Source organism: Daucus carota, chromosome 6, assembly GCF_001625215.2.
Source record: "Daucus carota subsp. sativus chromosome 6, DH1 v3.0, whole genome shotgun sequence".
Lineage (NCBI taxonomy): Eukaryota > Viridiplantae > Streptophyta > Magnoliopsida > Apiales > Apiaceae > Daucus > Daucus carota.
The window spans coordinates 20,622,792-20,636,514 of NC_030386.2; the positions used below are offsets into that span (position 1 = coordinate 20,622,792).

The 13,723-nt window shown below is 33.9% G+C and overlaps 2 protein-coding genes across 2 annotated transcripts; both read left to right on the forward strand.

Annotated features, from left to right (window-relative positions):
* The first annotated feature begins 2 nt into the window (after positions 1-2).
* On the forward strand, positions 3-3,896 carry LOC108192334 (conserved oligomeric Golgi complex subunit 4). The gene is made up of 2 exons (XM_017373343.2): positions 3-1,774; positions 3,155-3,896. Exons 1-2 carry the CDS (start codon positions 149-151, stop codon positions 3,782-3,784), a joined length of 2,256 nt encoding a protein of 751 aa, XP_017228832.1. The 5' UTR covers positions 3-148; the 3' UTR covers positions 3,785-3,896.
* A 345-nt stretch (positions 3,897-4,241) lies between these two features.
* On the forward strand, positions 4,242-11,954 carry LOC108226038 (guanine nucleotide-binding protein subunit beta-1). Its single transcript, XM_064080004.1, has 6 exons — positions 4,242-4,557; positions 4,637-4,731; positions 8,079-8,503; positions 9,371-9,728; positions 10,080-10,193; positions 11,743-11,954. The coding sequence occupies exons 1-6, from the start codon at positions 4,452-4,454 to the stop codon at positions 11,776-11,778; spliced, it is 1,134 nt and encodes a 377-aa protein (XP_063936074.1). The 5' UTR covers positions 4,242-4,451; the 3' UTR covers positions 11,779-11,954.
* The last annotated feature ends 1,769 nt before the right edge of the window (positions 11,955-13,723 follow it).

Genomic DNA, 13,723 nt, shown 5'->3' on the forward strand with positions numbered 1-13,723 from the left:
AAAGAAAAATATACAAAACCAGCACACGAGATATCGATTTGAGGAAGAAGAGAGTTCCGGTGTGGTTCACTCGCAGATAAATGAATCCTAATTGCTCTGTATTGTGTGTGTTTACATAAATCAGAGTGTGTGTATAGGTGAGAGAGAGATGGAGATGGCGTCGCCGTCATCCAAGCCCAACAACAACGGCCAATTGGAATCAGAACAAGAAGACGAATCATCAAGCGTGAAATTCGGGAACAGAGAAGCCGTGGAAGAGGTGCGCAAGCTAACAGACGTGGGAGCAATGACGCGTCTCCTCCACGAATGCATCGCCTATCAGCGCGCTCTGGATCTCGATCTCGACAACATCCTCTCGCACCGCTCAGATCTCGATAAGCACCTCTCGCTTCTTCACAAATCCTCCGATGTTCTCGATTTCGTCAAATCCGACTCGCATCTCATGCTCTCAAATGTGCGGTCTACTTGCGTTTTGGCTGATCAGGTTAGCGGTAAGGTCCGTGAACTCGATCTCGCTCAGTCTCGTGTTAATCACACTTTACTCCGTATTGATGCTATTGTTGAGCGTGCTAATTGTCTTGATGGTGTTAGAAAGGCTTTAGTTTCGGAAGATTTCGAGTCCGCTGCGCAGTTTGTGCAGACTTTTCTTCAGATTGATGATAAGTATAAGGATCCAGGGGGTTCTGATCAGAGAGATCAGTTACTTGCTGCTAAGAAACAGTTACAAACTATTATTAGGAAGAGATTGTCGGCTGCTATTGATCAGCGGGACCATCCGGTTATTCTCCGGTTTATTAAGCTGTTTTCGCCTTTAGGTCTAGAACACGAAGGATTGCAAGATTATGTTTCTTATCTCAAGAAAGTTATTTCTATGAGATCGAGACTTGAGTTTGAGCAATTGCTCCAGCTTATGGAACAACAAATCAGTCAGACGCCCCCGCCTGTTGTTAATTTTGTTGCTTGCTTGACTAATCTGTTTAAGGATATTGTTTTGGCAATTGAAGAAAATGATGAGATTCTCAGGAGTTTATGCGGAGAAGATGGTATTGTGTATGCTATAATTGAGCTTCAGGAAGAATGCGATTCTAGAGGTTCTCTCATTCTTAAAAAGTATATGGAATATAGAAAGCTAGCTAGATTAACTTCTCAAATTAATTCTTATAAAAGTGATCTGCTACCTGTTGGAGGAGTCGAGGGTCCGGACCCTAGGGAGATTGAAATGTTTCTGGAAGAGATCCTCACACTTACACAATTGGGCGAGGATTACACTGAGTACATGATTTCAAAAATTAGAGGCTTGAGCTCTGTTGACCCTGAGCTGGGTCCTCGAGCTACCAAGACTTTCAGAAGTGGTAATTTTAGTAAAGTTGCTCAAGATATCACTGGTTATTATGTTATTCTCGAGGGGTTCTTCATGGTGGAGAATGTTAGAAAGGCTATCAAAATTGATGAGCATGTGCTTGACAGTCTCACAACGTCGATGGTAGACGATGTGTTCTACGTTCTTCAGAGTTGTTGTCGTAGGTCAATATCCACTTCAAATATGAATTCTGTTATCCCTGTCCTCAGTAATGCAGTGAGTTTGTTGGGCAACGAGTATAAAGAAGCTTTGCAGCAAAAAATTGGAGAGCCTTACCTTGGTGGGAAACTATTCTTAGGTGGTGTTGGTGTGCATAAGATTGGGACAGAGGTTGCTACTTCACTTAATAACTTGGATGTCAGCAGCGAATATGCCCTCAAACTTCGACATGAGATTGAAGAGCAATGTTTAGAGGTGTGTGGCACACTGTCATTTAAATTACATGCTATTTTTTTTACACGAAGATGCATTGGGTCTTAGTATACTGCATTTAAGTTTTAGAATTCCTTTCAAAACTGCAAAAAGAAAGGCTTTAATTAATCAGGTAAATGGCCATAAGACTTGTGCTTTTCTCTGATACACGTGCTGCATGAAATGTTTTATATGCGATTATTTGACGTCTCTCGGTGACTTTTTGATGCCTCAACTGCTAACTATGATGTCATTCTATCTATTCTTGTGACCATATTCATAAATTTCTAGGTTAGAGAGTAGAATGCACTTATGCTCGATCTGCTCAAGCTAAGCTGATTCTTATTATATTTCACATGCGTTAGACATTTAGATTTTTACATATTTAAAAACAATATATGATAGGGTTAAATTGTATGAGGTTGTTTGGATTATCGATCAAAAATGGGAATCAAAATTTGGAATAGAATATATGAGAATGAGGACAGACGAGGATTACATTGATTTGAAAATCATAAGGATTATGTAGAAAATGATATGCCTAAGTGATGCTAATGAAGTTCTTATTGCATTCAACTAAATTACTCAGCCTAACACTGGCATGCAGAATTATGATTTTGATTCCTGTTAACCGAGCCATCTGTCACGAACCATCCGTTGGTCATGTGTGCCAATTGCATGGAATGTTTCAGATCGAAATAAATTGTAGCTAATAGACAGCCTATATGGAGTGAGCAAGAGTTTGTTACAATGAGTTAGTTTGTTTCTCAACTTGCTGCCGTGACTGAAGATTGTAAGATGCAGAGAACTCCTTGTTCTTCATTAATCAATCTTCAAAAAGAAAAAAAATAGTTTTACTGTAGTAGGTGTGTGCTTATTAATTGCATCAGTCTTAACTTAGAAGCAGTGCAACATGTTTGTTTATAAATTATATTATGGGTCTGGGTCTTTGGCAATTGATTGTTGTAGCAAACTATCCGCGTTTTTTTTTTCTGCGATAAAAAACCACGTATAGATTGTTGTTAACGATCACTTGTCGTGGACCATCTCCCTTGTAATATTGTGTTGTAGGTTTCACTTGATTTAGTGGATTTTGTAAACAGAAGGATTTAGTTGGTGGTCTTTCTCAATTAGTTAAAATCAGGAAATATTTGTTTTTTTTTTGCTAAGTAACCATGAAATATTTGACTGGGTACTGTGTGGTTGTTATATACCGATGAATTTGTTTCATACCCCCCCCCCCCCCCCACCCACCCACCCACCCACCCACCCACCCACCCACACACACACACACACATATATGTATGATATGTGATAATTCAAGCTTTCATGTTACCTGAGATAAATGGCATTTCGGTTAACTGAAACAAATGTTGTTATTAGGTTTTCTCTGCACCAGCTGATAGAGAGAGAGTAAAATCCTGTTTATCCGAATTGGGCGAGATGAGCAACAGTTTTAAGAAGGCCTTGAATGACAAAATGGAGCAGCTTGTTGCATCTGTGACACCTAGAATCCGTCCAGTGCTAGATAGTGTGGGAACAATCAGTTATGAGCTATCTGAGGCTGAGTATGCAGACAATGAAGTAAACGATCCATGGGTGCAGAGTCTTCTTCATGATGTTGAGACCAACATTGCATGGCTCCAACCTCTGATGACTGCCAACAATTATGATTTATTTGTTCATCTTGTCATCGACTTTATTGTTAAAAGGCTTGAAGTTATTATGATGCAAAAACGATTCAGTCAGCTGGGAGGTCTTCAACTCGACAGAGATGCTAGAGCTTTGGTTAGTCATTTCAATGGCATGACTCAAAGAACTGTCAGAGATAAATTTGCTCGCCTCACTCAAATGGCCACTATCTTGAACTTGGAGAAGGTATCTGAGATTCTGGATTTCTGGGGCGAGAATTCAGGACCTATGACTTGGAGATTAACACCAGCTGAGGTGAGGAGAGTGTTGAGTCTGCGAATTGATTTTAGACCTGAAGCCATTGCTGCATTAAAATTGTAATTTGTTTAAGTAATCTATAAGTTGATTTTGCTTTAATATTGTTGTAATTTCTATGACAAAATTTATGGGTTCTTTTGGTTATTACCGTCGAAGATTCAGAGATTTTTCTTTACAGGTGTTAGTATTTTAAGACTTCTATTACGAGTAAAGCAGCGTGAAGATTAATCAACCCAACTGATTTAATTGGCTAACCACTGTTTGCCGCGATTTATATCTAATCCCCTGCGACTTTGAATCATCCCCTTCCACTTGCTGAATAATAAACATCATTGTCTTTACTTCTATTTCTAGAGGATATCAAATGATTTTTTTAATATATAATTAATCAATATCATAAAAAGTGCTGATAAAATTACGACATAAGAATTAACTGAAAATTAACTAAAGCTGATCAAAATTTAACCGAATAATTAATAAACAATCGGAATTTTCAGAAAATACCACTTATCAAATATGAAAAGGAAAAATAAGTTGGTTGATGAAGATAAAAAGAATTGTTCCAACAACTGTCTGAATAAATTAATGTCAACAGACACGTCATCACCTCCTTTTTCTCCACACTAAACTCCAAGTCCTCTCCATCTCCTTCCAGCAATTCTTCAATCCAAGTCTGTGATGATCTTCAAAACTTGTACACATACATAAACACATCACAACAACAATAATAATGTCCGTCTCGGAGCTGAAAGAACGCCACACAGCAGCTACACAAACTGTTAATTCACTCCGTCAACAATTGAATCAGAAGCGATTGCTCCTGCTCGACACTGATGGTTCGTTAATTTCTACTCAGCAATTTGTTTATGAACTTGTGTTTGATTACAATTCATCTCTGTTTGTTTGATTTTGCAGTGGCAGGATATGCTAGGGCTCAGAACAAGGTTCCTGTTACTTTTACGCCGACGGATCTGGTTTGTTGCAGGACTCTGCAAGGCCACTCTGGAAAGGTTGTTGCTCCTTTTCGGTTATGTCTCGTATTCGTAGTCGTATATGTGTCTTTGATTTTAGTTGTGTGTTTATGTTTATATTTATACATGTAGTTTAGGTTGTAATTCTTATCATTTCATCCGTGAAGTTTATGTGTTTAGGTAATAATTTCTTTGTTGCGTGTATGATTTGGGTTGTGAATTCGTGTAGGCACTATTGTAATCGTAAATGGAAATGTAGAAGTTGTGTTATGTATTTCATTGTTATGCTTTCATGTGTTTGTGACAAGGCATTGATTAATTGTATCGATGTTGTATAATGGAGTTTCTGATTAAAATGAACAGGGATCGTAGGAATGTTATTTCATCCCTAAATTTGGTAGGAGCGAGTTCAGTTTTTAAGTTTACTAGTGGAATGTAAGAATGAATGGAAATTTTATACATACATACATACATATATATATATACATAGGATTGCACTCCAGAAAGAACACTTTAAAAAAAGAACAACAAAGAACACTATCATAACACTTCATTTTTTATAAAAAATGATTTGTTAAGATTATAATTACATGGTTAAACACCAATTAAACTTTATATATGAAATCTAACACCCCAAACTCATCCAAATTATTACTATGAAATATTATAGAATCCAGAATAGAATCAAGAACAGAATCCAGAATAGAATCATGTAGATATATCTTTTTCACGATTATTTTACATAGAATCATGTTATTTTTAATTTATATTTATTGTTAAACATGGTGGATACTGTTTTTATTCATAATAAAACGTTAATCACCTTAAAATTTGAATTTAATTCAAGTTTTTGATGAGATTCTACATTTGATTCTAAAGTGTTCTGTGTTGTTCTTTTTTTAAGAGTGTTCTGTTTTGAGCAATGGCCTATATATATATATATATATATATATATATATATATATATATAGGGTCTTACTCCAGTACAAACTCCTTACTGTACAAACGTACAAACCAGTGATTATGGCAATAATATTTAGTGATTAGCAGATTTTAATATAACAAATACATACATACATCCATCACCACCACCCCACCCACCACCACCAACCACCACTGCGCCTCTCTCTCTCCACCAACCACCACTGCCCAGCGCCTCTTTCTCTCACCACCCACCACCATCACCACCAGCGGCTCTCTCTGGTTGTTCGCTCACCGACCTGTGCTATACACACACATATTCACCACTGCTTTTCTCATCTCCCTCAATCGTGTCTCTCTGTCTCAATCGTGTTTCTAGCACTGCCCTCGCACCGATGTCGCGGCTGCCGCCGGCCGCGCTGCACCAGCACTCGGTTATGTCGCCCCGTAAGTGCTCCCCTCCCCTTATCTCTCCATCACACCCCCTGATAGATTTAGTGATTTTGTTCAATCATTTAGTGATTGTTTGTACGTTTGTACACTAAGGAGTTTGTATTTGAGCACTTGCCTATATATATATATATATAGGTCATTGCTCAAAACAGAACACTGTTAAAAAAAGAACAACACAGAACATTTTAGAATCAAATATAGAATCTCATCTAAAACTTGAATTACATTCAAATTTAAAGCTGAATAACGTTTTATTATGAATGATAATAGTATCTACCATGTTTAATAATAAATATTTATTAAAAATAACATGATTCTATGTAAAATAATCATGCAAAAAATATATTTATATGATTCTATTCTGGATTCGATTCTGGATTCTGTTCTGGATTCTATAATATTTCATATCAATAATTTGGATGAGTTTGGATGTTAGATTTAATATATTAAGTTTAATTAGTGTTTAGCTATGTAATTATAACTTTAACAAATAATTATTTGTGAAAAATGAAGTGTTATGACAGTGTTCTGTGTTGTTCTTTTTTTAAAGTGTTCTGTGTGGAGTGCAACCCTATATATATATATATATATATATATATATATATATATATATATATAGGGCATTGCTCAAAACAGAACACCCTTAAAAGAAGAACAAAGAAGAACACTTTGGAATCGAACATAGAATCTCATCTAAAACTTGAATTAAATTCTAACTTTAAGCTAATTAACCATTTATTATGAATAATAATAGTATCTCACATGTTTAACAACAAATATGGATTAAAAATAACATGATTCCATGTGATATTAATCATGGAAAGAATATATACATGATTCTATTATGGATTCTGTTCTGGATTCTATAATATTTCATATTAATAATTTGGATAGATTTGGATGTTAGATTTCATATATTAAGTTTAGTTAGTGCTTAACTATGTTATTATAATCATAACAAATCATTTTTTATGAAAAGAAAAAGTGTTATGATAGTGTTCTGTGTTGTTCTTTTTTTAAAGTGTTCTGTGTGGAGTGCAACCCTATATATATATATATATATATATATATATATATATATATATATGGCATTGCTCAAAACAGAACACCCTTAAAAGAAGAACAAAGAAGAACACTTTGGAATCGAACATAGAATCTCATCTAAAACTTGAATTAAATTCTAACTTTAAGCTAATTAACCATTTATTATGAATGATAATAGTATCTAGCATGTTTAACAACAATTATGGATTAAAAAATAACATGATTCTATGTGATATTAATCATGTAAAGAATATATACATGATTCTATTCTAGATTCTGTTTTGGATAATTTGGATAGATTTGGATGTTAGATTTCCTATATTAAGTTTAGTTAGTGCTTAACAATGTAATTATAATCATAACAAATCATTTTTTATGAAAGAAAAAGTGTTATGATAGCGTTTTGATAGTGTTCTGTGTTGTTCTTTTTTTAAAGTGTTCTGTGTGGAGTGCAACCCTATATATATATATATATATATATATATATATATATATATATATATATATGTATATGGTACAAATTTGTTTGAGCTCTACCTAATTTTATTTCTTTACAACCAAATGGAGCATTAATGTTTATACTATATTTTCTAGTCAACAACTTTTTATTAAATTTAAACTCCATGCAGTTTATCCTTTACGCCATGTTTGTTTGAAATTATCCTCGGACCACTACATTAATTTCTTTAAATTTCAAGGATTATAATCTTATCAGATTGTGTTGCAATCACCTTTTTAATTCATTTCTGTGTATTATAATGCTTTCTCTCCCAAGGGATTATAATCCTATGAAAATGAACTAAAAAAAGATTGAGATATAAATATATGAGATTATAATCATTTATATTTGAGATGAATAAGGTAATAATCAGGGAATTATAATCCTCTCAAACAAACATGGCCTTAGAGAGATCAATAAGGTTTGAATTTATGCAAGGAACAACTTTTAAAAATTAACAATTGTTCAGGTGTACTCACTAGACTGGACGCCTGAAAAAAATCGTATTGTCAGTGCATCTCAAGATGGGAGGTTGATAGTTTGGAACGCCCTCACCAGCCAGAAAACTCATGCCATTAAGTTGCCCTGTCCGTGGGTCATGACGTGTGCTTTCTCTCCTAGTGGACAATCTGTTGCATGTGGTGGCCTTGATAGCATTTGCTCCATTTTTAACCTAAATTCTTCCATGGACAAGGATGGAAATGTGCCTGTATCAAGAATGCTAAGTGGTCATAAGGGATATGTATCTTCATGTCAGTATGTTCCAGATGAAGATACTCACCTTATAACAAGTTCAGGTGATCATACATGTATTTTATGGGACATTACTACGGGCCTCAGGACTTCAGTTTTTGGTGGTGAATTTCAATCCGGGCACACTGCTGATGTACTAAGGTGTGTTATCTGTATTCTATTGTGCTAGCTACAGCTTTTAACTCTGGTTTTTCCATTTTTTGTACATTGACAGGAACACCCTTCTTTTGCTCATAATATTATACGTAATGTGTAGTGTGGAAGGAAATGTCTTCTAGTGGACTTTCTTCACTCATTGTGACTATTAAAAATCTATCTAGCTTGTCAAATCTGAATAAATCAAGTTATCTAAAAGGCACTACCAACCTCAATTGTTTTTATTTGAAAAAATTACTGCAAATTTGAGACTGAAATAAAGTCAATTTGATTATTAAAATAAAAAATGTGCGAAACCAATTAGCAATAAATAATATAGAGAATAAATGATCGTATCTTGGTTTCCTAAACCATAAGTATACCGTAAAGAGGTTCACATGCGACAAGTTCAAGGATGTTTGTATGGTGTTGGTTTAGTACATAAAGAGATTTGTATGCGATAAGTACATAAAGATTGTATCTTATTGTTGGTAATATATTGCTGACGTTACTGTGAGAAAAGGTCAGATATTGACATCTGTAACAGTTTCATGCATAACTCACTGTTTAATCTAGTGGAAGGTTTCGGCTTAGTTGTTGAAGAGAAAGTTGTTCAATAGTCAAGGCTCGTCTGTGAAGATTAATGCAGAGTCCACTAGGGCTAACCTCTTTTTAGTAATAAAGGCCATAATGCATTATACCTGCTTAACCTCTTGTGTCATGTTACAGAAGTGTAGTTTATGGTCCACGTAGTTAGATCGCTTATAAAATGATAGCTCTTTTAAAAGTATAAATGTATTCTATAAATGCGTCGCAACTCTGTCTGACACATCTAAATTTTTCTCTTTCTTAATAATGTTTTATTTTCCTCAGCGTTTCTATTAATGGGTCAAACTCAAGAATGTTCGTCTCTGGTTCTTGTGATGCAACTGCACGTCTGTGGGATACTCGTGTTGCAAGTCGAGCAGTCCGTACATTTCACGGTCATCAGGGCGATGTTAATTCTGTAAAGTACTTTCCAGATGGCAACCGATTTGGAACTGGTTCAGAGGATGGAACTTGCAGATTATTTGACATTAGAACGGGTCACCAACTCCAAGTATATAATCAGCCAAATTCCGATACTGATTTTGCACCAGTGAAGTCAATTGCGTTTTCCATATCAGGCCGACTTCTCTTTGCTGGTTATGCCAATGGCGATTGTTATGTATGGGATACTTTGTTGGCGCAGGTATATACTTATCTTCGTAGGGTTATTATTTGGATTGTATAAGGTTAGTTTGGTATCCTTGTGCATATTCTTTCTGTTTGTTCCGTCTGTCTTCCACTCTTAGAATAGATAAAGTCTATTCAGAGAAGTTATTATTAAATATATGGTAGCTGGATTAGAATTGAACTATGTGAAATCAAAACAGAATGCTGTTGGTTGATTTTGAATCGCTGCCTCCACCTTCTTACTACTGTTCCTTTTTCTTTTTTCTTTTTAATTATTATTTTGAATATTCATGTTTGTGTGTGTAGTCACGTCTTTATTTTACGATAATTCTGGTGGGCTAAATTCTTATTCATTTTTGTATTGCAGGTGGTTTTGAACTTGGGCTCTCTCCAAAACTCGCATGAGGGTCGGATCAGCTGTTTGGGCTTGTCAGCTGATGGGAGTGCTTTGTGTACGGGAAGTTGGGACTCAAACCTTAAGGTTAGTCAAATGTCTTGCTTGGCTTGAATCTTAGGATTAGAAGTGTGTGTGTGTGTGTGTGTGTCTAGAGGCTTGCTTGGCTTTTATCGTACAAAGTTACAAGTAGAAGTTTATATTGAAACTGAGTTATCTTCTATTTGGTTATTTCAGTTTGCCTGTCAAACAGATAATGTATAACATATAAATTATCAGAAGTAAAGAAATGAAAAGTTTTTGGAGTTACATGTTGTGAGGATAATATTGAATTTTATCCAATAGAGTACAATTGAAAAAAAGTCCAAAAAAACTACCTTACAGCCAGTGTGGCGCGTGGAGTCGCAAGATCCCACTAGATTTTCTAGTTTTTGTTGCCTACATATTTGTACTCCTATGTATTTGCTGTCTGCTGACCAGAGTGGGAGTTAAGAGAGTGCACAGTTTATAATTTCTTCAGTGATTTTTCATTTACTTTTTCTTCAGGTATAAATTCCAAGTCCTAGTGTATATCGATACATTATCCTTTTACTATCTGTGAATTACAACGTTTAATTGTTTTTGAGTGATATGTCAAATAAAATAATGTATGAAGATGAATAGAAATTATAAATGACTGAGGCAATTATTTATACACCTCTGTTTATTTGTATAATATATATTTTAAAAAATATAATAAACTATATTTTTGGGAACCTATATTACAATAGCTTTTAAAATGTTAATTATTTTCTAGTTTTTGATAGGTTTTTTTACTTGCACAACATTTTATTGAAATTTATAACTTGTAATATTTTGCCACAAACATATGAGCGATGAAAATGTTAATGCATAAATTATATGAATTCTAATAGGCTTGGTTATTAGTCCATATAATATTATCATATTTGAATAATATAAGTGCCCCCACTAGCCTTTCAGGCTAGATCCGCCACTGTAAGGCTGTTAATAACCCCAGCCACTCATGTGGTACGGCATGAGCTCAATAAAAGTTTGGTTCAATTTGGTTCATTTGTAGGTTAGCCGAGCAACTCAATTCACTGATGAGCTAACACTGAACATGTTTAAACTTCGCTTAATAGAGCCTGTAAGCTTGCTTATATGTATGTGAACAACTGAACGAGCTTGTGAGCAGGTTCAATTATTAGGCTCATGCAACATATTGAAATGTTCTATGTTTACCAGTAGTCTCTGCACTGGAATACTACAGTTGAATTTTTAACACCTGCGGTAGAACCAAACCTAACGTTGATGATGCAAAACAATGGTTATCAAGAGTGAAAGATAAGTTATATGAATTTATATATTATGTACAGAGGATCCTTCAATTTAGCTCGTAATCCCCTAGAAACTAGACTAATATGAGTAGTTGGGACTTCATTGCATGAACCTTTGAAGGGTTTATTGAGATCATTACCTTCAATTATACTACGTTTGTAATTAATTTTCTATTGGTAGCCTGGCAAATTTTTTTTAGATTATGATCACATATGCTATATGTGTGATATTCTTCAATATAAGATGATTTTAAAATATAGATTCTAATACACAGTGTGCAACTCTTTTGCAATCACAGATTTGGGCGTTTGGAGGGCATAGAAAAGTGACATAAGTATTCAGTCATCAGCTATATTCGAGTTCCCTTGCTCTTCAAGCCAGGGTATCTTGCCTTTTATTGTGCATTCCTTGTATCCCTGCTAGATGTAGTTTTGGTTGAGAGCTGTGTAATAGATACTGTTTGGTGCAATGCCAACAATTTATCTATGAAATTATGAAAGATTTTTTTAACTCTCAAGTCTTATCAACTCCTATATGGTTAATTTTATTATAATTGAATAATATTGCAACTTGATAATTTGAAATTAATATTCTCTTTAATCTTGAGACAAAACTTTAATATTTGGCTCTCTCTTTTAGTTGCATATTTAATGTTCAAAAATGTAAAAATTAACACCTCTCTTCTTTATAACAAAACTAGTTGAGAAACCGCGCGTTGCGGCGGCATATAAAATTTATATTAATGATTCAATTTTAATATTTGTAGAATAAAATAATTTTGTGGTTGTCTATAAAAAGTATATTAATGTTTCAAAATTAATATTATTAGGATAAAATAAATTTATATTATAAAAATCTTGATGTAATACCAATACAAATATATGAAATTGCAAAATTGGACTATAATTCATGGTGAAAAATGAAAATAATTTTATACACGTAATTAATAATTTAAAGCATGACGAATCTTAATTTTATTTTTTTTACATTGTTACCTTCCTCCAATTTTTTTTGGATTAATTGTGCAAAAATACATCTAACTTAAATCTGTGAGATAGCGGTCTATAACTACCCTTGCTTGTAACAACCTTTATTTTTTAATATTGTATAAAGAATCTTTATTTAAAAGTTGCTTGAATGGAGCAAACAGATAATGCATGGATAATTTTTTCCTGTATACAAAGTAAATCATATAAAAATTAACAACAACAAACATGTCCGATCATATAAAAATTAACAACAACAAACATGTCCGATGAACAAAACAAATATTATAAAAGAATAACCAACAAACATACATAACTAATAGTTAATTTATTGATATCAACCATCAATATCATGTCAAGACTATATTCTTTTGTCGTGTTTGGATTTGTCGACTCCAATATAGCAGTCTATAACTACATTTGCTTGCAACAACCTTTATTTTTGTAATACCGTATAAATAGCTTTCACTTATCGTTGCAGAAGAACGGCACCTCCGAGTTAGAAATCGAGCAAAAAACTATCATATCATCAGAGAGAGTTAGGGTTGTGGTATTAAGAGAGAAGATGTTGTGTTTAGATGATCCAAACCCTACAATCTATGGGAGTATTTATAGGTGCAGAGTGACTTGTGTGCTACTCTTTCCCATAATTAAATAATCTCAAACAAAATCAGATTAAAATTTTCAAGCTACTATATTTCATAAATAATTTGTCTTTCCCATAATTAAATAATCTGAAACAAAATCAGATTATAACTTTAAAGCTACTATATTCCATAAATAATTTGAAACAAAATCAGCTTCTGAAACTTGCTTCTAATATACCCGAAACTTAAAAAGGTAGTTATAATTTTTGATATTTTTCATCCAAAAATTCCAAAAAATTAGAAAAATAGAATGGAGCGATGTGAGAGGCGCCACATACACGCCCCTCGCTTCTCCTTTATATAAGTATATTATCTGAAACAAAATCAGATTATAACTTTAAAGCTACTATATTCCATAAATAATTTGAAACAAAATCAGCTTCTGAAACTTGCTTCTAATATACCCGAAACTTAAAAAGGTAGTTATAATTTTTGATATTTTTCATCAAAAAATTCCAAAAAATTAGAAAAATAGAATGGAGCGATGTGAGAGGCGCCACATACACGCCCCTCGCTTCTCCTTTATATAAATATATTGATTATTGATACTTGAGATAAATAGAGGGTCTTTTAGCAAAGTCTATATTCCGTTTCTTCCATTTTTAAAAGCAAACATTCATCAAGAAAGTTCCGCCACAAGTGACAT